The sequence below is a fragment of the Pseudophryne corroboree genome, chromosome 7 (genome assembly GCF_028390025.1).
Source record: "Pseudophryne corroboree isolate aPseCor3 chromosome 7, aPseCor3.hap2, whole genome shotgun sequence".
NCBI lineage: Eukaryota > Metazoa > Chordata > Amphibia > Anura > Myobatrachidae > Pseudophryne > Pseudophryne corroboree.
Genome location: NC_086450.1, coordinates 291001199 through 291022481, shown reverse-complemented (window position 1 = coordinate 291022481; position 21283 = coordinate 291001199). Strand labels below are relative to the sequence as shown.

At 48.9% G+C, this 21283-nt stretch overlaps 1 protein-coding gene across 6 annotated transcripts in view; it reads right to left on the bottom strand.

Moving 5' to 3' along the window:
• Positions 1-21283, bottom strand: part of SNRNP25 (small nuclear ribonucleoprotein U11/U12 subunit 25) — a 137437-nt gene that overhangs the window by 23753 nt on the left and 92401 nt on the right. For all 6 annotated transcript variants that reach the window (XM_063934217.1, XM_063934220.1, XM_063934218.1 and 3 more), the window contains one exon: positions 4252-4357. In XM_063934217.1, the coding sequence (XP_063790287.1) occupies positions 4252-4357 (106 nt within the window). The remainder of the gene's footprint in view (positions 1-4251; positions 4358-21283) is intronic.

Below are 21283 nucleotides of genomic sequence, written 5' to 3'. Positions count from 1 at the left end.
ACGTCTCGAATTCCAGCTTGTACCCCTGAGATACTACTTGAAAGATCTAGGGATCCACCCGTGAGCGAGCCCACTGATCGCTGGAATTTTTGAGACGGGCCCCCACCGTACCTGGCTCCGCCTGTGGAGCCCCCGCGTCATGCTGTGGACTTAGAGGAAGCGGGGGAGGACTTTTGCTCCTGGGAACTGGCTGTATGCTGCAGCTTTTTCCCTCTACCTCTGCCTCTGGGCAGAAAGGACGCGCCTTTAACCCGCTTGCCCTTATTGGGCTGAAAGGACTGTACCTGATAATACGGTGCTTTCTTTGGCTGTGAGGGAACATGGGGTAAAAATGTAGACTTCCCAGCTGTTGCTGTGGAAACGAGGTCCGAGAGACCATCCCCGAACAACTCCTCCCCCTTATAAGGCAAAACTTCCATGTGCCTTTTAGAATCTGCATCTCCTGTGCACTGCCGAGTTTTTCCGACAGGGAATCTGACCACGCAGCTGCAGCACTGCACATCCATGCTGAAGCAATAGCTGGTCTCAGTATAACACCTGTTTGTGTATATATAGACTTCAGGATAGCCTCCTGCTTTCTATCAGCAGATTCCTTCAGGGCGGCCGTATCCGGAGACGGTAGTGCCACCTTCTTTGACAAGCGTGTGAGCGCTTTATCCACCCTAGGGGATGTTTCCCAACGTGATCTATCCTCTGGCGGGAAAGGGTACGCCATTAGTAACCTCTTAGAAATTACCAGTTTCTTATCGGGGGAAGCCCACGCTTCTTCACACACTTCATTTAATTCCTCAGATGGAGGAAAAACAACTGGTAGTTTTTTCTCTCCAAACAGAATACCCTTTTTTGTGGTACCCGGAGTAACATCAGAAATATGCAACACATTTTTCATTGCCTCAATCATATAACGTGTGGCCCTATTGGAAGATACATTAGTCTCATCGTCGTCGACACTGGATTCAGTATCCGTGTCGACATCTGTGTCTGCCATCTGAGGTAGCGGGCGTTTTAGAGCCCCTGATGGCTTTTGAGACGCCTGGGCAGGCACAGGCTGAGAAGCCGGCTGTCCCATATTTGGTATGTCGTCAAACCTTTTATGCAAGGAGTCGACGCTGTCGCGTAATTCCTTCCACAGAACCATCCACTCAGGTGTCGACCCCGCAGGGGGTGACATCACATTTATCGGCATCTGCTCCGCCTCCACATAAGCCTCCTCATCAAACATGTCGACACAGCCGTACCGACACACCGCATACACACAGGGAATGCTCTGACAGAGGACAGGACCCCACAAAGCCCTTTGGGGAGACAGAGAGAGAGTATGCCAGCACACACCAGAGCGCTATATAACACAGGGATCCCACTATAAATGAGTGTTTTTTCCCTTATAGCTGCTTATATTATATATATATATATATATTGCGCCTAAATTTAGTGCCCCACCTCTCTTTTTTACCCTTATGTAGCTTGACACTGCAGAGGAGAGCCAGGGAGCGTCCTTCCAGCGGAGCTGCGAAGGAAAAATGGCGCCAGTGTGCTGAGGGAGATGGCCCCGCCCCTTTTCCGGCGGACTTCTCCCGCTTTTTCTGGAATTCTGGCAGGGGTATTTTTACACCTATATAGCCTTCCTGACTATATATGGTGTAGATTTGCCAGCCAAGGTGTATTATATTGCCCTCAGGGCGCCCCCCCCCCCCCCCCCAGCGCCCTGCACCCATTAGTGACCGGAGTGTGCTGTGCGCTACCTTGTTGAAGACAGAAGTCTTCTGCCGCCGATTTTCCGGAACACTTCTTTCTTCTGGCTCTGTAAGGGGGCCGGCGGCGCGGCTCCGGGACCGAACGATCGAGGTCGGGTCCTGTGTTCGATCCCTCTGGAGCTAATGGTGTCCAGTAGCCTAAGAAGCCCAAGCTACCACCAGTTAGGTAGGTTCGCTTCTTCTCCCCTTAGTCCCTCGCTGCAGTGAGTCTGTTGCCAGCAGATCTCACTGTAAAATAAAAAAACTAAAATATACTTTCTTTCTAGGAGCTCAGGAGAGCCCCTAGTGTGCATCCAGCTCAGCCGGGCACAAGATTCTAACTGAAGTCTGGAGGAGGGTCATAGTGGGAGGAGCCAGTGCACACCAGTTAGACCTAAAGCTTTCTTTATAGTTGTGCCCAGTCTCCTGCGGAGCCGCTATTCCCCATGGTCCTTACGGAGTCCCAGCATCCACTTAGGACGTCAGAGAAATATAGTACCCTTGTCCAAGGTATTAAGTTCCTCAGATAAGGTATCTGTCCATGCTGCTACAGCACTACACATCCAGGCCGACGCAATCGCCGGCCTTAGTAAGGTACCTGAATGTGTATAAATGGACTTCAGGATACCCTCCTGCTTTCTATCCGCAGCATCTTTTAGGGTGGCCGTATCCTGTGACGGCTACCCTCTTGGATAAGCGTGTTAAAGCTTTGTCTACCCTAGGGGAGGATTCCCAGCGTAACCTGTCCGTTGGCGGGAAAGGATACGCCATAAGCATCCGTTAGAAAACTGCAGATTTCCAATCTGGAGATTCCCAAGCCTTTTCACATAACTCATTCAACTCATGTGAAGGGGGAAAGGTCACCTCTTGCCTTTTTTCCCCATAAATATAAACCCTCTTGTCAGGGACTGGGGTTTCCTCTGTGATGTGCAACACATCTTTCATTGCAATAATCATGTAACGGATGGCTTTAGCCATTTTAGGCTGTAACTTTGCATCGTCGCCATCGACACTGGAGTCAGAATCCGTGTCGATATCTGTGTCAACAATTTGGGATAGTGGGCGCTTCTTAGACCCTGACGGCCTCAGCGACATAGGATCAGGCATGGGCTGAGACCCTGACTGTCCCAAGGCTTCAGCTTTATCCAACCTTTTATGCAAGGAAGTAACATTATCATTTAAAACCTTCCACATATCCATCCAATCGGGTGTCGGCGGCGACCCCACATTCATTTGTTCCCGCTCTGTTTCCACATAGCCTTCCTCGTCAAACATGCCGACACAAGCGTACCGACAAACCACACACACAGGGGATGCTCTATTTGAAGACAGTTCCCCCGCAAGGCCTTTTGGAGAGACAGAGAGAGAGTATGCCAGCACACACCCCAGCGCTATATGTTCCAGGAATCACACAGTAACTTAGTGTTAACCCAGTAGCTGCTGTATATACTGTTTTTGCGCCAAATTTATGTGCCCCCCCTCTCTTTTTACCCTCTTCTACCGTGATTCTGCAGGGGAGAGCCTGGGGATCTTCCTCTCAGCGGAGCTGTGGAGAGAAAATGGCGCTGGTGAGTGCTGAGGAAGAAGCCCAGCCCCCTCAGCGGCGGGCTTCTGTCCCGCGTTTGTGTGTAAAAATATGGCGGGGGCCCATGCATATATACAGTGCCCAACTGTATATATGCCCACTTTTGCGAAGAGGTCTCTAATTGCTGCCCAGGGCGCCCCCCCCCCTGTGCCCTGCACCCTACAGTGACCGGAGTATGTGGGTTTAGTGTGGGAGCAATGGCGCACAGCTGCAGTGCTGTGCGCTACCTCATATGAAGACTGGAGTCTTCTGCCGCCGATTTCGAAGTCTTCTTGCTTCTGTCACCGGCTTCTGTCTTCCGGCTCTGCGAGGGGGACGGCGGCGCGGCTCCGGGATCGGACGACAAAGGGTGCGATCCTGTGTACGATCCCTCTGGAGCTAATGGTGTCCAGTAGCCTAAGAAGCAGGACCTATCTTCAGTGTGTAGGGCTGCTTCTCTCCCCTCAGTCCCACGCTGCAGAGAGTCTGTTGCCAGCAGATATCTCTGAAAATAAAAAAACCTAACAAAATACTTTCTTTTTAGCAAGCTCAGGAGAGCTCACTAAGCAGCACCCAGCTCGTCCGGGCACAGATTCAAACTGAGGTCTGGAGGAGGGACATAGAGGGAGGAGCCAGAGCACACAAGAATCTACATTCTTTCTTAAAGTGCCCTGTCTCCTGCGGAGCCCGTCTATTCCCCATGGTCCTTACGGAGTCCCCAGCATCCACTAGGACGTTAGAGAAAAATAAAATAAAAAAAAACTAGTGAGCTTTTCTAAATCATATTCAGCTCTTAAAACCGTGTTATACAGAGAGGAGGCTTGGTGTATGTAAAAAAAAAAACCACAAAGATGTTTCTTTTATACCTGTAGCATCATATAGCAGCACATTCATAAAAATCAAACACGAACATTATTAAGAGAAGGGGAAAATAATGAAAGAGAAATACCTTACCAACTAATATGCTGAATGCCCCCTTCCCGCTGATGCTTTAGCTGAATGTACCGCTGTATGGCTCTCTTTAAATCGAGAACGGTGGCATTCTGAATAACAACTACAGCTGCAAGCAAAGACATAACAGAAATTGCAGTATATTATACACATATCATGCCAATAAGACAAGCCTGCAATGGACAGGTTGGGAAAATATAGGGGAATACATTAAAGTTGGTGCCATTGTAGATGACTGAGGAGTTATTATGGCTCTCAGGGGCAGATGTTTAAGCCTAGAGAAGTGATAAAGCAGTGATAAATGGAAGGTGATAATGCATCAGCCAATCATTACGGGTTTGAAAAATGACATTTAGGAGCCAATTGGCTGGTGCGTTATCACCTTGAACTTATCACTTCTCCAGGCTTAATACATCTGCCCCATAGTTAGGAGTAAAGTCAGAAAAGGTGTGCAAGTTTACTCTGGAAAAGCCAAATTGCAAAGAAATTCTGCAGAGGCCATTTTTTTATTCCTCCATTACAAGGAATACAGTATATTCCCTGCGTTTGGATGTAACACACGAATGACAGCTTTATTTTAACACCTGTATTCAGAATTGAGCTTCAAAATTTAAGGGATCCGGTCTCTAGGTCGACAATAACTAGGTCGACACTATCTAGGTTGACCACTATTGGTCGACAGTAACTAGGTCGACAGGTCAAAAGGTCGGCATGAGTTTTTCACAATTTTTTTAATTTTTTTTTTAACCTTTTCATACTTAACGATCCACGTGGACTACAATAGGGAACGGTAACCTGCGAACGAAGCGAGCCATGCGAGGGGACACAGTGCACTAATTGGGGTTCCCGGTCACTCCACGAAGAAAACGACACAAAAAAACAAAAACATAAAAAACTCATGTCGACCTTTTGACCTGTCAACCTAGACCATGTCGACCTAGAGACCTTGTCGACCTAGTTACTGTCGACCAATAGTGGTTGACCTAGACACTGTTGACCTAGTTACCTTCCATACCACACCCAAAATTTAACTGTCTACAAATGTTATATTCCTCCTCATAACCACCACCTGAGGGCAGGTTTTACAAGGGGCTAAAATGCATCTCCCAGCTAAATTTACTGATATCCTTAGCTTAAGGTGCATACACACTAGGCGATATTGTAAACAATATTGTCCAGTGTGTATGCTGCAAACAATTAATGTGTGATCCTGCCGTGACCCCTGTGTCACCTGTGCATGCAGCTCAATTTGGACTATCGCCTAAAGCTGCATGCACGGCCCGGCCTCGGCATGACGTGACCGTGTGATATCACGAGCGATATCGCACAGTGTGTATGCACTATATCAGCGGCCCAGGTAGGAAACGACCACAAAACAACCACCAAAGGAGAAATCGATAAGGGATACTAACCACCCAATGGGGAGGATAAAAGTAAGGGTTGGATAATGACCACAGAGCCCGTACAAAACAAGAGGAAACACTTGCAAACCCCATATGCCGCACACTCCATGTGATGGAACTAGGGTATGATGCACTTATTACAAGGGAGGGAATACTGCACTTGAAAGGAGTAAACAACCAAAGCTATCTGGCACCTTGCAGAAGTTCCACATTACTATGTTACCAGGTGAGACACCGCCCTGCCTAAAGCCTGAGCTCCTTCATGTTGCACATAGCTGACGCAGTGTCCCTCATTGGTTGTGTGTGACCGTTCACACAAAACCTCTGCGTTATCCAGATACATCCATGCATAGATACACACACAAGAGTGACACAGCGAAACAAACTGATACACATAGGTAGGTGTGAACTACAGGAATATATAGTGCACAGAGACACACACAGGTGAGAGAAACCTACAATATTTACTTCTAAACACAAATAGGTTGGTAGGAAACATAGCAGTATATACCACACATAGGTACACATAGGTGAGAGTGCCACAGCAGTATATATATTGATAACTCCACATAGGTGTGAGACACTGCAATATACACGGTAGAGTCACATTATTATGACCAACTCCTACATGTGACATCGGCAGGATGTAGCCCATGAAGTAGGTCACGTGCCAGCTGCACACATCATTTGTTGCTGTCACGGGTAAAAGGAGCTAGTTATCAGAGTTGCAAAAACGAGATTTATGGTAAGAACTTACCTTTGTTAAATCTCTTTCTGCGAGGGCGTGGCTTCGGCGGACATGGAGTAGCACACAGGCTGTCTGACTCTCCAGCTCAATAATCCTGTTGCCTCATCCTGTGTCCCCCCCTGGGCCTGAAAACTGCCCCAAAACCTGTGTGAGGGTGTGTGGGTGCCCTTGTGCCACTCTGGGTCCTGCTCATCTAACTCCTGCTGCAGACGGAAGACTTTTGTGTGCTGGGCTCCCGGCCGGATTACTCATCCCCGCACTGAGATATTGCGCCCGGCTGCCGCCCTGTGCGCTGCCTGCACCCGCCTTTGCTGTCTCTCCTGGGAGTAACTGCGGCCAGGGAGGGCTCCGGTGAGCGCTCCTCTCCCCCCTGCTTGTGTCCGGGTGCGTGTCAGCGGGATCTCCCGCTGCGACCCTGACACGTGACCCGCCGCCGCTCTCCTTTCTCACTCCTGCGGCTCTAGCCTCTGATCTCCGGCTCCCTCGTTGAGCCTCTGGACGGTGCGGCTGGGGAGCAGGGCGCAGCTTGGAGGGGCTGTATACTTCTCTGTGCCCCCTCTCCATTCTCTCCAGTCTACATCATAGGTGTTGCCCTGCTGTGCTCTGCATTACACCGGGACGGTGGGCTGCACTGTATTAACCCCTGGAGGGCCTGCTTGTGGTTCTGCCTCAGTACTCCGCACTCTAGGATCCCCTGGGGCTCAGCTGGACAAGTTGCTGAAGGGCACGTTGCATGCTGTGTGCGTCCCCTGTGCTGAGGATTCTCCTGCTGAGGCTCATATTTCAGGGCAGACGGCGGCTGGATGTTTCTGATATACTAAATGTCCATGTGAGTGCCCACTGGTCAGTTTTGATATACTACATTTACCACGGGCAGTGACTGGACAGTTTTGATATACTATATTGCGTTGCGGGCGGAGACCGGACAATATTGATATACTGCATCTCCCGGATTCCCGCCGTCGGCAGGCTACCATGGTTAAAAAGCAACAGAATGCTGCGGCCGCAGCAAAACTAGAGAAATACGCCAGAAACCCTCCAGCGCGGCCTCAACGTGGGGAGGAGGCACAGTCGGCCTCGTCTCCGTCACCACCGTCGCCTTCCAATAGCTCCTCCTCTGTGGAGGCCACGGATTCGGCCCTACAGAAAGTACTGGAGGCGGTTACTGCCAGCGACCTATCCATCATTCACCAAGACCTTCAACGGGTGCGGGAAAGGGTCGGTGAAGTTGAAACACGCATCTCCACGCTGGAAGACACGGTATCGCCACTCGGTAGACGTACCGCTGCCCTGGAGTCCCAAATGTGGGAGGTACACAAGAAGATGACAGATATGGAGGGGAGACTGCGGCGGAACAATGTCCGCTTCGTCGGCCTGCCTGAGAAGGAGGAGGGTGCCTCCCCCGAAAAATTTCTTGAGCGCTGGCTGCTGGATGCGTTTGGAGCGGAGGAGTTTACATCACACTTTGCAGTGGAGCGCGCTCACAGAGTCCCGATGCGTCCATTGCCTCCGGGGGCGCCTCCTCGTACATTCATAGCCAAGCTCCTTCATTACCGTGTTAGGGATGTGATTTTGAAATTTTCCCGCACCAAGGGTCCTCTCAAGTGGAACGGATCTCCGGTCTCAGTCTTCCCTGATTTTGCCATTGACGTTCAAAAAGATAGAGCTCAATTTGTCCCTGTGCAACGCAGGCTGCGAGAACTGAACATCCCCTATGCCATGCTCTTCCCGTCTAAACTGCGGGTGGTTTCCGACGGAGAAACTAAATTCTTTATGACTCCCCGCGAAGCATCAGTGTGGCTGGACAGACGCTCTCCGGCTCGGCGGGCGTTAGCCGCTGACTGATCTCCTGCACTCCGTTCCTCTACTAGCAAGTATATTGCCCCTTGCTTGCATGTTGTGCCATACATGAAGATGGTCTCGGGGGGGCAGAAGGGGGGGGGGGGGGGCTTTCCTGTTGATGTTTTGTGCTGAGTTGCTATGCTGGGTCTATACAGGCTCTCTGCGGCTTGGCGCGTGGCATCGCCGGGGTCATACGGTCATGTGTAGATGGGGAGAGTACTGATTGCTTTCTCTGTACTGTTGTTATGTTCAATGTTATGGGTGTTTGTTTTGCTGCATAGTCTCAGACATCCTATATAGCTGGGGTTGTTGCGGGGGCCTGGGGGGGGGGGGGGGGGGGGTGTTGAATTTAGCCGGGGGCTTCTCTTGCCTTAAGGTCATTAAATTCTTGGCCCCCTCTTGGTTTTCGGGATAGTGGATTCTGGGGTCTTGTTTTTGTGTTTTTTTTTTTTTTTTACTGGTGGAATATGCATAGGTGTTTTCTGCCTTAGTTGATACTGTTAGTGTTTAGGGAGTTTTGTTTGTTAGGGAACCAGGTATGCTGCAAGTTTTAAGTGGTGTACGGGGTGGGGGTGGGGGTTATTTTAGGAAAATGTTATTGTTTTATTTCCGTTTCCTAACATGTATTGTGCTTGTTTCTGATATGACTGTGTCACAGCTACTAACGGGCTTCGTTTCCCTTATGTGTGTTGGAGTCGGCTGGTCTGCTTTACTAAAGTGATGCTTTGCTATGGCTTTGGTTAGATTTCTGCCGTGGAATGTGCGGGGGATCAATGATAAAATCAAGCGTTCCCTGATACTTCGACAGATCAAGCATTATGCAGCAGATATAACCTGCTTGATGGAAACTCACTTAGTGGGCACTAAAATTTTGTCCCTTAAAAGGCCGTGGGTGTGCTGGGCTTTCCATTCCATGCATACTGCTGCGTCCCGGGGAGTGTCGATCCTAATTAAAAAATCTGTTCCCTTTTCGCTTGATAGTGTGCAAACAGATCAGTGGGGTAGATATGTGTTTCTAAAAGGTAAAATTAATTCTGTTCCCCTGTTGTTGCTGGCTATATATGTGCCCCCCCCCCATACTCACACGATGTGCTTAAAAAGGCATCTGCTTTTATGGCTGCATCTCCTGGGGTGGCTGATATCTGTATGGGAGACTTTAACAATGTGTTGAACCACGAGATGGATAGGCTCTCTGCAGCATCCTCCAACCCACAGCCGAAGAGGTCTCCATTTGTAGACACTGTCTCTGAGCTGGGTTTGGTTGATCCTTGGAGATTGCGGTACCCCGATTTGAGGCAATATTCGTGTTTTTCACACTCTCACTCTTCCTTCTCTAGGATAGACTTGGCGCTCCTTTCCCGGGAGCTTTTGCCCAAGGTTCATAATGTTAAATACGAGACATGGGGTATTTCGGATCACTCCCCTATATCGCTACATATCGACTTAGATTGTCAGCGGGGACAAGCAGTGTGGCGGTTTAACTCTTTCTGGCTGACGCATATGGGTGAGGGGTCAGAATTGGAGGCTAGCTGGCTAGAATTTTTTGCTTTGCATGACGACACTACCGATGTGTCTCTACTCTGGGACACCTTTAAGGCTTTTCTGAGAGGTACTTTGATCAAGAGGGTGGGAAGTCTTAAATCCTCCTTTAGAAAACATGAGGCTGAGTTGGAGGCTCGGGTTGATGCTTCAGAGTTGGCATATTTACAGGATGGTTTGGATACTTCCAAGCTGGGATGGCTCAATGCTCGGGGGGGAATGGAAGGATTATCTGTGGGGGAAAACCCAGCACAAACTTCTCTTCTCCTTGCATGTCCACTATGCTACTGGGGACAGACCGAGCTCTTATTTGGCTAATCTTGCAAAGGGGGATCGATCCTCTCGTACAGTAGTGGAGGTATTGAACTCGGCCGGGACGGTGCTGGACCGTACCCCCCAGATTGTTGAGGAATTTGTTTCATACTATCAGGCACTATATAGGTCCAAGTTGACCTGTTCCCCGATGGAACTGTGTGATTATTTAAATAAAATCCAACTACCCCGTATTTCTAGTGAAGCCAGAGCGCTTCTTGATGCCCGTTTATCACTGGAGGAGATCGAAACGGCGATCTCTGCTTCCCCTGATGGTAAGGCCTCAGGCCTTGATGGCATTCCATCAGAACTGTATAAGAAACACTCTAAATTTTTTGCCCCTCAATTACTTAGCTTATTTAATACAATCTTTGCCCAAAACGTGCTTCCCCCGTCTATGGCGGAGGCACTAATTATAGTGATTCCTAAACCGGATAAGGACCCCAAGAGGGTTGAATCCTACCGCCCTATCTCCCTACTGCCCACGGATATTAAAATCCTGGCCAAGGTTTTGGCCTCCAGGCTTAATCAGGTTATAACTCAAATTATTCACCCTGACCAAACGGGCTTTATGCCTGGTAAATCCACGGCTGTTAATTTGCATCGTCTGTTTACTCATTTCCAGGTTTCTGGGGGGGGGGGGGCTGCTCCTCCGTAGTGGCCTCTTTGGATGCCGCGAAGGCCTTTGACTCGGTGGAGTGGGCCTTTCTGTGGGAGGCTATGGATAGATTTGGTCTGGGCCCCAACTTTATCAGCTATGTTAGACTGCTGTATTCCCTGCCCATGGCCAGAGTTTCCGTGAACGGGTATGTGTCCCGCTCCTTCCCCCTGTCCAGGGGAACGAGACAGGGATGCCCTCTGTCCCCAACTCTGTTCGCCATTGCTATCGAGCCTTTACCATGTTTAATTAGGGCTGCTCAGGATATAGTGGGCATTGGGGTGGGCGCCAGAGAGGACAGAATAGCACTATACGCTGATGATCTCCTATTGTTTGTTGATGATTATGTTTCATCTATGCCTAAACTCCTTGATTTGATAACTACCTATGGATACTTTTCTGGGCTTAAAATTAACTGGGATAAATCTACAATTACCCCACTTAGTGACCCGATCCCGATAGCCCCACTGATCCATACACCGCTTAAATGGGTAGATTCTTTCAAATACCTGGGCATATGGGTGTCAAATGATCCGTGTACTTACGTTTCTCTCAACATTAAGCCGCAGATTGTGTATCTTCGTTCAAAGGTCAAGGTTTGGGGGGTCTTTGCCTCTGACGGTTACTGGTAGGGTCAACTTGGTGAAAATGGTGTATTTGCCTAAGCTTCTGTTCGTCCTCCAGCAGTCCCCTGTCTATATTTGCCTAAACATATTCAAACAGATTGATAGCCTGCTATCTTCCTTGATCTGGGCCAGCAGGAGAGCACGGTTGAGGTTTGACATCTTTTCCAGACCAAGATTGCTGGGCGGTTTGGCTCTCGCTATCTTTAAATTCTATTACTACGCTGCACAGTTGGCACACGTGTGGGAATGGGTGACTGATACTGATACCCTTACTATACACTCGCAAATGCTTCTACAAGAATATCCGGATGGCACTCCCTTACAAATGCTTCTCTGTAGGAACCCTAAATTGTCCAAGATCCCTATAATCAAACAGGCCATTCTTGTATGGAAACAGGTACATGTTCTTTTGTTAGGCCAAGATATAGACCCATATACTCCTTTAGACAATGTCCTTGATTTCCCAGAATTTGCCTCGCTGCAACCTTGGGCGGTGTGGGGGAGATGGGGTGTGACATCCCTGAGACACTTATATAATGGTAACGTACTGAAATCCTTCCTGCAGCTTCAGCAGGACTACAACATACCCTATTCTCATTTCTACCGCTACTTGCAATTGAGACATGCGATTAATGCCCAGTTTCCTGATACCCCTCCAGTCCTTGTCGATTCTCCAGTCAAGTCCCTTTTACAAAGCCTGGGGAATAGACGTTTGGTATCCAATATCTATACTACTGTGCTTCGGCCTCATTACTCTGACCCACTATCCCTTCTCAGGACTAAGTGGGAATCTGATCTGGGCCCCGTTTCTGATGAGATATGGGAGGGTGCTCTGGGCTCCCCACAACTATCCACCACCACCACTAGATTTCAACAAATCCAATTGTTTATCATACACAGAGTATATATGACACCAGTGCGATTGTGCCACATGGGGGGGTACTCACCCCACTAGTTGTCCTAAATGTGGTAATTTGGATGCAGACTTCTGGCACACTCTCTGGCTTTGTCCCAAGATGGCTATATTTTGGTCTGGTGTTAACGCCCTGGTGTCGACCGGAATTCCATCTTGTGTATGCTCCCCGGTGACTTGTGTGTTATCAGCTGTGGAGGAGGATGCCCTGGATCCCCCTGCCAGACGATACGTAATTAACCTTTGTGGCCTGGCTAAGGTATGTATTGCCAGACTCTGGCTGGCTACAGATGCTCCCACACTACAGTCCTGGGTTTCACTTGTTAATGATACAGCTGCTCACGAGAAATATGTATATTTAGCCAGGAAAGCAGAGAAAAAATATCAAGATCTATGGGAGGATGGCTTGAGTCCTCGCACTCACTGAAACGGAATGTTTGAGTACCGGCCACCTTGTGTCCGACATCTGGATGTGTAGAGGAATAAGACATTTATCAAGTGACCTGTGTTAAAATATCGGACATAGCTCTGCACCGGGAGAGTCTTCTCTCCCCGTGACGTTCCCTGGTGCCTGCGACCAGCCGCTCCCATGCCCGCACGTTCTGATATGTTATGTGTTACATAAATATGTTTCTTCGATACAAGTAATTTTTATGCACGATATTTGAATAATCTATGACAAACCTGTGACACTTCTTTGATTTTGTAAATGCAGATTTTTTACTTTAAGCCTGCATAGTTCTAATGATATTTTTGATATTGGTTACAATGTGGGAATCTGCGTATTCCCTTAATCTGGAAATGTTTATGTGTTGCGGTTTTTTTTTTCTTCTTTTTTCTTTGGTTCTTTTGTTTGTCTGAAACCATGAAAAAATAATAAAAAGTATTGGATTAAAAAAAAAATCTCTTTCTGCGAGGTACACTGGGCTCCACAAGGATAGACATTGGTGTGTAGAGTAGGATCTTGATCTGAGGCACCAACAGGCTCAAAGCTTTGACTGTTCCCAGAATGCATAGCGCCGCCTCCTATATCACCCTGCCTCCCTGCACAGGAGCTCAGTTTTTAGTTAACCAGCCCAATGCAGTAGCAGGAAAAGAGACGACAACGGTTAGTAGCCACATACACCACACTCTCACGACAGGAGAAGTGTCAGCGGCTAATGCCATACCAACCCAAAGAAGCAAAGTGCATCAGGTTGGGCGCCTTGTGGAGCCCAGTGTACCTCGCAGAAAGAGATTTAACAAAGGTAAGTTCTTACCATAAAATTTGTTTTCTGCTGCGGGGTACACTGGGCTCCACAAGGATAGACATAGGGGATGTCCTAAAGCAGTTCCTTATGGGAGGGGACGCACTGTAGCGGGCACAAGAACCCGGCGTCCAAAGGAAGCATCCTGGGAAGCGGCAGTATCGAAGGCATAGAACCTTATGAACGTGTTCACTGAAGACCATGTAGCCGCCTTGCACAATTGTTCAAGGGTCGCACCACGGCTGACCGCCCAAGAAGGTCCAACAGACCGAGTAGAATGGGCCGTACTGTGAGCAGGAGCCGACAGACCAGCCCTCACATAAGCATGTGCAATCACCATTCTAATCCATCTGGCCAAAGTCTGCTTGTGAGCAGGCCAGCCCCGTTTGTGAAATCCAAACAGTACAAAGAGAGAATCAGATTTCCTAATGGAAGCAGTTCTCTTCACATAGATACGGAGAGCCCGTACCACATCCAAAGACCGCTCTTTGGGAGACAGATCAGGAGAAACAAGTGCCGGAACCACAATCTCCTGGTTAAGGTGGAACGAGGAAACCACCTTAGGTAAATATCCGGGACGAGTCCTAATAACCGCCCGGTCACGGTGAAATATCAGATATGGGGAACTACAGGACAAGGCACCCAAATCCGACACTCTTCTAGCTGAAGCAATAGCCAGCAGAAACACCACCTTAAGGGAAAGCCACTTAAGATCAGCTGAACCAAGAGGTTCAAACGAAGACTCTTGTAACGCCTCCAAAACCACTGACAAGTCCCAAGGAGCCACAGGCGGGACATAGGGAGGTTGGATACGCAACACACCCTGAGTAAAGGTATGCACATCAGGTAAGGTCGCAATTTTTCTCTGAAACCACACTGACAAGGCAAAAATATAAACCTTGAGGGAGGCCAGACGTGGGCCTGAGTCCAGGCCCTGCTGAAGAAAAGCCAACAACTTGGCTATACTAAACTTGGAAGCGTCATAATCGTTAGATGCGCACCAAACAAAGTAAGAATGCCAGACCCTATAGTAAATCCGAACCGAAGCCGGTTTCCGGGCCGGCAACATAGTTTGAATGACCGCCTCAGAAAACCCTTTAGCCCTTAAGACGGAAGCTTCAAGAGCCACGCCGTCAAAGACAGCCAGGCTAGGTCCTGGTAGACACAGGGGCCCTGAACGAGGAGATATGGGCGTTGTGGAAGTAGAATTGGACACTCTGACGATAGGCCCTGCAGGTCTGAGAACCAGTGCCGCCTGGGCCACGCTGGAGCTATGAGAAGCAGAATTCCTTTTTCTTGCTTGAACTTCCGAATTACCCTGGGCAGGAGTGACACCGGAGGGAACACGTACGGCAGCCGAAACCTTCACGGCATTGCCAGCGCATCCACGAATGTGTTGAGACGCCATCAGATCTACGTCTGGAAGACCCCACTTCTCCACTAGGAGTTGAAACACTTCTGGATGGAGGCCCCACTCGCCGGCATGTACGTCCTGACGACTGAGAAAGTCCGCTTCCCAATTCAGGACTCCCGGAATGAAGATTGCCGATATGGCCGGTAGATGGCGTTCCGCCCAATGTAGAATCCGTGAGACTTCCTTCATTGCCAGATGGCTTCGAGTGCCGCCTTGATGATTTATGTAAGACACTGTGGTGGCGTTGTCCGACTGCACTTGAACAGGACGGTTGTGAATTAAATGCTGGGCTAGGTTCAATGCATTGAAGACCGCCCGCAATTCCAGAATGTTGATTGAGAGAGGGACTCCTCCTTGGTCCACCGACCCTGAAGAGAGTGTTGCTCCAGCACCGCGCCCCAACCTCTTAGACTGGCATCTGTCGTCAACAGGACCCAGTCGGATATCCAGATGGGACGGCCCCTGCACAATTGTTGGTCCTGGAGCCACCAGAGTAGCGACAGACGGACCTCCGGAGTCAGTGAGATCATTTGAGACCTGATCCAGTGAGGCAGGCCGTCCCACTTGGCTAGAAATCAGCCTCTGGAAGGGGCGAGAATGGAATTGAGCATACTCCACCATGTCGAATGCTGGTACCATTAGGCCCAGCACCTGCATCGCCGAATGTATCGACACTTGCGGATGAGAAAGGAAGCAACGAATCCTGTCCTGAAGCTTCAGGACTTTCTCCTGACACAAGAACAACCTCTGGTTGTGAGTGTCCAATAGCGCTCCCAGATGTACCATGTTCTGAGCAGGGATCAGGGAGGATTTCTTCCAGTTGATGGGCCACCCGTGGGCTTGTAGAAACCAGACAGTCATATCTAGATAACGTAGGAGAGGTTCTGGGAAATTTGAAGGATTAACAAGTCGTCCAGATACGGCAGTATCCTGACCCCTTGACGGCGGAGTACCACCATCATCACAGCCATAACTTTGGTGAAGACTCGCGGAGCCGTTGTTAAACCAAAAGGTAACGCCCGAAACTGGTAATGGAGGTTGCCAATAGCAAACCTCAGGTATTGCTGATGTGACGCTGCTATAGGAATATGCAGGTAAGCATCCTGTATGTCCAGGGAGACCATGTAGTCCCCAGGTTCCAAAGCCAGAACTATAGAGCGAAGGGTTTCCATACGGAACTTGGAAACCTTCACAAACCTGTTCAATGCCTTGAGGCTGAGAATGGGCCGGGAGGACCCATTCGGTTTCAGGACTAGAAACAGCGGAGAATAGTACCCCCGGCCCCTCTGCGCAAGAGGCACCTGTACTATGACTCCTGTATCCAGGAGGGTCTGTACCACCGAATGCAGAGTGTTTGCCTTTGTCTGGTCCGACGGGACGTCTGTCTGGCAAAATCGATGAGGGGGTCGGTTTTTGAAGGCTATGGCGTAACCTCGAGTGACGACTTCCCGTACCCAGGCATCTGAAGTGGTCTTCAACCATTCCTGGGTATACCCTAGAAGCCGGCCCCCCCACCCTGGGATCCCCCAGGGGGAGGCCCGGCCCGTCATGTGGCAGGCTTATCAGCCTTGGAAGCTGGCTGACGGGCCGCCCAGGCTCTTTTTGGCTTTGGAAGTGCGGGCCTGCTTGTTGTACGCCTGTCCTTTTGCTTTACCTGAAGGACGAAAGGGGCGAAAGGAAGTACCTTTAGCCTTCGACACAGAAGAAGAAGCGGTACTTGGCAGACAGGCAGTTTTGGCAGTAGCCAAGTCAGCCACTATCTTATTTAATTCCTCCCCAAACAGAATATCTCCCATGAAAGGGAGTACCTCCAGGGTTTTTCTAGAGTCCAGATCCACAGACCAGTATCTCAGCCACAATATCCGGCGAGCCAGGACTGACGTAGTAGAGGCCTTGGCTGCTAGGATACCGGCATCAGAAGCCGCCTCTTTAATATAGCGAGGAGCTGTGACAATATATGACAAGCATTGTCTAGCATGGTCAGAAGAGATTTCAGCTTCTAACTCCGAGGCTTCAATAGCCTCTGTAGCCCATGTTGCTGCATAAGTGGGCCTTTGTGCAGCACCCGTGAGGGTGTAAATCGCTTTTAGACATCCCTCAACACGTTTATCCGTAGGCTCTTTTAGAGACGTGACGGTAGTGACAGGTAGAGCTGAGGAAACCACCATCCTAGCCACATGTGAGTCTACTGGAGGAGGCGTTTCCCAATTCTTAGACAGCTCTGGCGTGAGGGGATAGCGAGCCAGCATCTTCTTTTGAGGCACAAACTTCGTACCCAGATTTTCCCAGGGTTCCTGACGTATATCCACTAGGTGGTCAGAGTGAGGTAAAACTTGTTTAATCACCTTCTGATGCTTGAACCTATCTGGTTTCTTAGGAGGAACGGATGGCTCGGGATCATCCGTAATCTGCAGAATTAACTTAATAGCCTCCAAAAGATCAGGAACATCCACATGTGAACTACCCTCCCCATCAGCCGTATCTGAGTCAGAACCTGTGGGGTCAGTGTATGTACTGTCTTCATCAGAGGAGGTGTCAGTGACAGCAGTGGATTGTGAGGAGACGAGCGCTCGCTTAGAGGACCTCTTGGACTTAGGCGAGCGATGGTAAGACTTTCTAGTAGTCAGGGACTGGTTCAACTTCTTTAATTGAGCAGATAAATCGTCCGCCTACAGCGGGTTAGCTGCAGGGACCACATACGGTTGTACCGGCATTGGGGGTCCCATAGGGGGTGTTAGTTTATGACCTAGCGTATGCAGAAGCGTGGAAAAAGCGGCCCACAGAGGGTCAGTATGTGCTTCCGTTGCCACAGTCCCACTGGGGGGCAAGGAGCCCCCAGAACCAGAGCCCAAAGCTGCTATATTCTCCCCATATGTGCCTGTGGCTTCAGCAACACCAGCAGTGTGTTCCGCCCCAGAACCGTTACCCTCAGAAGCAGACATGATATAACTTGCAGTATGAGGTAACACAGTACAATTATTAGCAGCACTATATCCCTAAACCTAAACCCCTGCGCAGTGTAGTCAGCACCAGCATAGATAAAGGCGAGATATGGTGACTAAATCACAGAGAAAAATACGTAATACAGTATATCTTTGTGAAAATCCTATATTAAATAACACCTGACGCACCAAGCCCCCTCAGGTTATAGAATATAGGGATAGCAAGTTGAGTGAAAGACACGAGATGGACACCACTCAGCTATCAATGCACACACAAATAGTCACAGTTTGTACAATGCAGAGGTTATTACAGACAATAATACTGCACTGGACTAGCTTACACAGCTATATAGTCAATAGATATAACACTACACAGTAAGAAACTGGATGTATATCACAGGGTAATTGTACTATAAACCCCTGACTAAATGCACTCTTTCTTACTAACACTGACTAAAAAGGCAGGTAGAATACTTAAGTGTCATGTAAAGGCACAGCGCTGACAACCAGGCAGCTTTACATAGTAGGATTTGCCCAAGCAGTCCCAGGAACAGTGAGCTGAGGAGTAATGGCGCCGCAGACACTGACAGGGAGTGAGGAAAAGACAGAGATGCAGCTCCAGGGCGGGAACACTTGCTGGAAATGGCGCCCTGGAACTGGGGGAGGGGCTTCAGGTCTAAGCCTTATCCCCCTTGCTGGCAAAACCACTGGGTACTGTGGGCGATATTAAAATCGGTTTTAAGAGAAAACCTGACCTGCGCCCATGACCTGGTGATCTAGTGGGATCGCCTGTATCCACAGTGTCCACCGCCAGCGCGCGCGGCCCGCCTCCCACTGACTGCGCCGGATCGCGAGCGGGACCCACTTACCACCTCCCGAAGCACGGCCACGCGATCCCGGAGAGCCCCCGTCGTGTGTGTCTAACATGAAGAAAACCGGAGCCTCCGCTGTAGGTACCCGGCAACCAGGGCTCGGGAGTGTACAGCGCCGATGGGGAGAGCTGGAGCTGCAGCAGTGAATGTCTTCTGACATTTACCACCGCTGCTGCCCTTGAAGTCTTCACTTTTTTCTTCAAAAAAAAGCTCTTCTTAGGGCTGCCTGGAGCAGCCCCTCTTTTATGTGCATGCTTACTGCAGCACCAACTACAAAACTGAGCTCCTGTGCAGGGAGGCGGGGTTATAGAGGAGGCGGCACTGTGCATTCTGGGAACAGTCAAAGCTTTGAGCCTGTTGGTGCCTCGGATCAAGATCCTACTCTACACCCCAATGTCTACCCTTGTGGAGCCCAGTGTACCCCACAGCAGAAAGGGGATTATCGACTTTCGAGCCAAGGGTGGCAGTATTTTTGAAACAGCGCAGTTTGTGAGCTGCTGTGACGGTATATGGTGACTGGACAAATGGCACCAATGTGAATAACAGACATGAAAACTGTGGAGCACCATGTGCCATTGATGTGAGAGGTGATTTTCGGCTATGGATGTGCGTGAGGGCCAACCGACACCCTACAGTGAAGCAGCTCGCAGACAAAACGAACCTGGGGGCTACCAAATGTGGGGTTCACTACGATCTGCCGGCGACCAGCATACCGGCGCCGGGAGGCCGGCCGCCGGCTTACCGACAGTGTGGCGAGCGCAAATGAGCCCCTTGCGGGCTCGCTGCGCTCGCCGCACCACACTATTTTATTCTCCCTCCAGGGGGGTCGTGGACCCCCACGAGGGAGAATAAGTGTCGGTATGCCGGCTGTTGGGCTCCCGGCGCCGGTATGCTGGTCGCCGGGAGCCCGACCGCCGGCATACTGAAGACCACCTGCCTAAAATGACAATTCAGCCCATTTAGCTGCTGTCCGTCCTGTACACTGCGGTTACTCTGGCTATTAGCTGGTGGTTGAAATAATGTGACTGAACAGTGTATAGCGTAGATACTTATACGTAGAAGTGACACAGCTATATATACTGTTGAACCCACAATATGTAACGTATAGAGCTACGCACAGGTAAGAGTGACACATTACTATATACGAATAAAAGCCTATAGGTGAGTGTAAGATGCAGCAATATACAATATACATAAATGTGCACAGGTGAGAATGACAGCAATATATACTGGGCGATTCTCCGTGATGCACAGGACAGCTACACAAATTCAAACTACATATTTCTCCAAAATAACAAGATTTTAGTGGGTCTTAAGTTATAGGGTAAGACATTGCTACTAAGCAATTAAGTTTTCATATAACAACAATTTCTTAACAGAACAAACCAAGAATTACCAAGCGCTTAATCCAATAAATAAATGATCAGCTGCTCGGTATAGAGTATAAAAACAAACAGTACAAAACCAAGAATTACCCATGCGCTTAATACAAAAAATAAATGATTAGCTGCTCGGTATAGAGTATAAAAACAAACAGTACAAAACCAAGAATTACCCAAGCAAGCGGAATGCTGCGACCTTCAAAAACGGAAACCACTGACAGGAATCTTACTACTTCTGAGGAAGCCGCTGACACTAACAGTAGGCGGGGAAACGCGTTAAAGAGTGAGAATATAAGATGCTACACTGCACCAGCCGGGATAAGACCTCCATTTAAAGGATATACTTTTCTGTAGATGGACACCAGTGAGGACTGCATTATAAGGAATTGCACCAGCAGTCGGGAGTCACATCAAAGGAGGATCCGAGGGCGGTGAGAGAAAAATCTATGTGCACAATAATTGTCTGGCCAGACACACTGAGAGATCCCCTATAAAAGCAGCCTGTAAGATCAGTACTAATAGACTAAAAAAAGCCACACCATTGAGGATTGCTACAGCAAAGTAACAAAAAATATAAAAGTGACTTTGTTGCTAAATCACGCCTGCCTAGACTGGAAAATATCACTATTCTCAGGCTGCTGCAAAATATCATTGGTTTGCTACACAGTAACAGAAGAATATACACAGGAGAACATCAATTTGTTACATATGTTATTAAGCTATCTTAAGTTTATCTGATATTGTGACTGGGTGTGAATTCAGCTGTTAATTAAAATCAAGTAGAAGGCTGTAAAAGCAACACCTGTCACAATAACAGGGAGTAATTTCTCAATGAGAAAGCATAACCAAAATATATCTATATATCACACATAGATGAGCGTGAGATGCAGTTATATAGCGTACATAGATACACATAGTTGAGAGTGACACTTCAATATATACTGATAACCACACATTAGTGAGTATGAGACACAGAAACATATAGCGCACATAGATGCACTAGTAACGTATCTGCCAATCAGAGGCTGTAGATGAGAGGAGCCCAGGATCTTGGGAGCACAACCCCCATCCTTGCAAGTGAATTGGTATATGGTAACCATGACTGTACCACTTCTGCTGACATGTAGAGGCGAGACC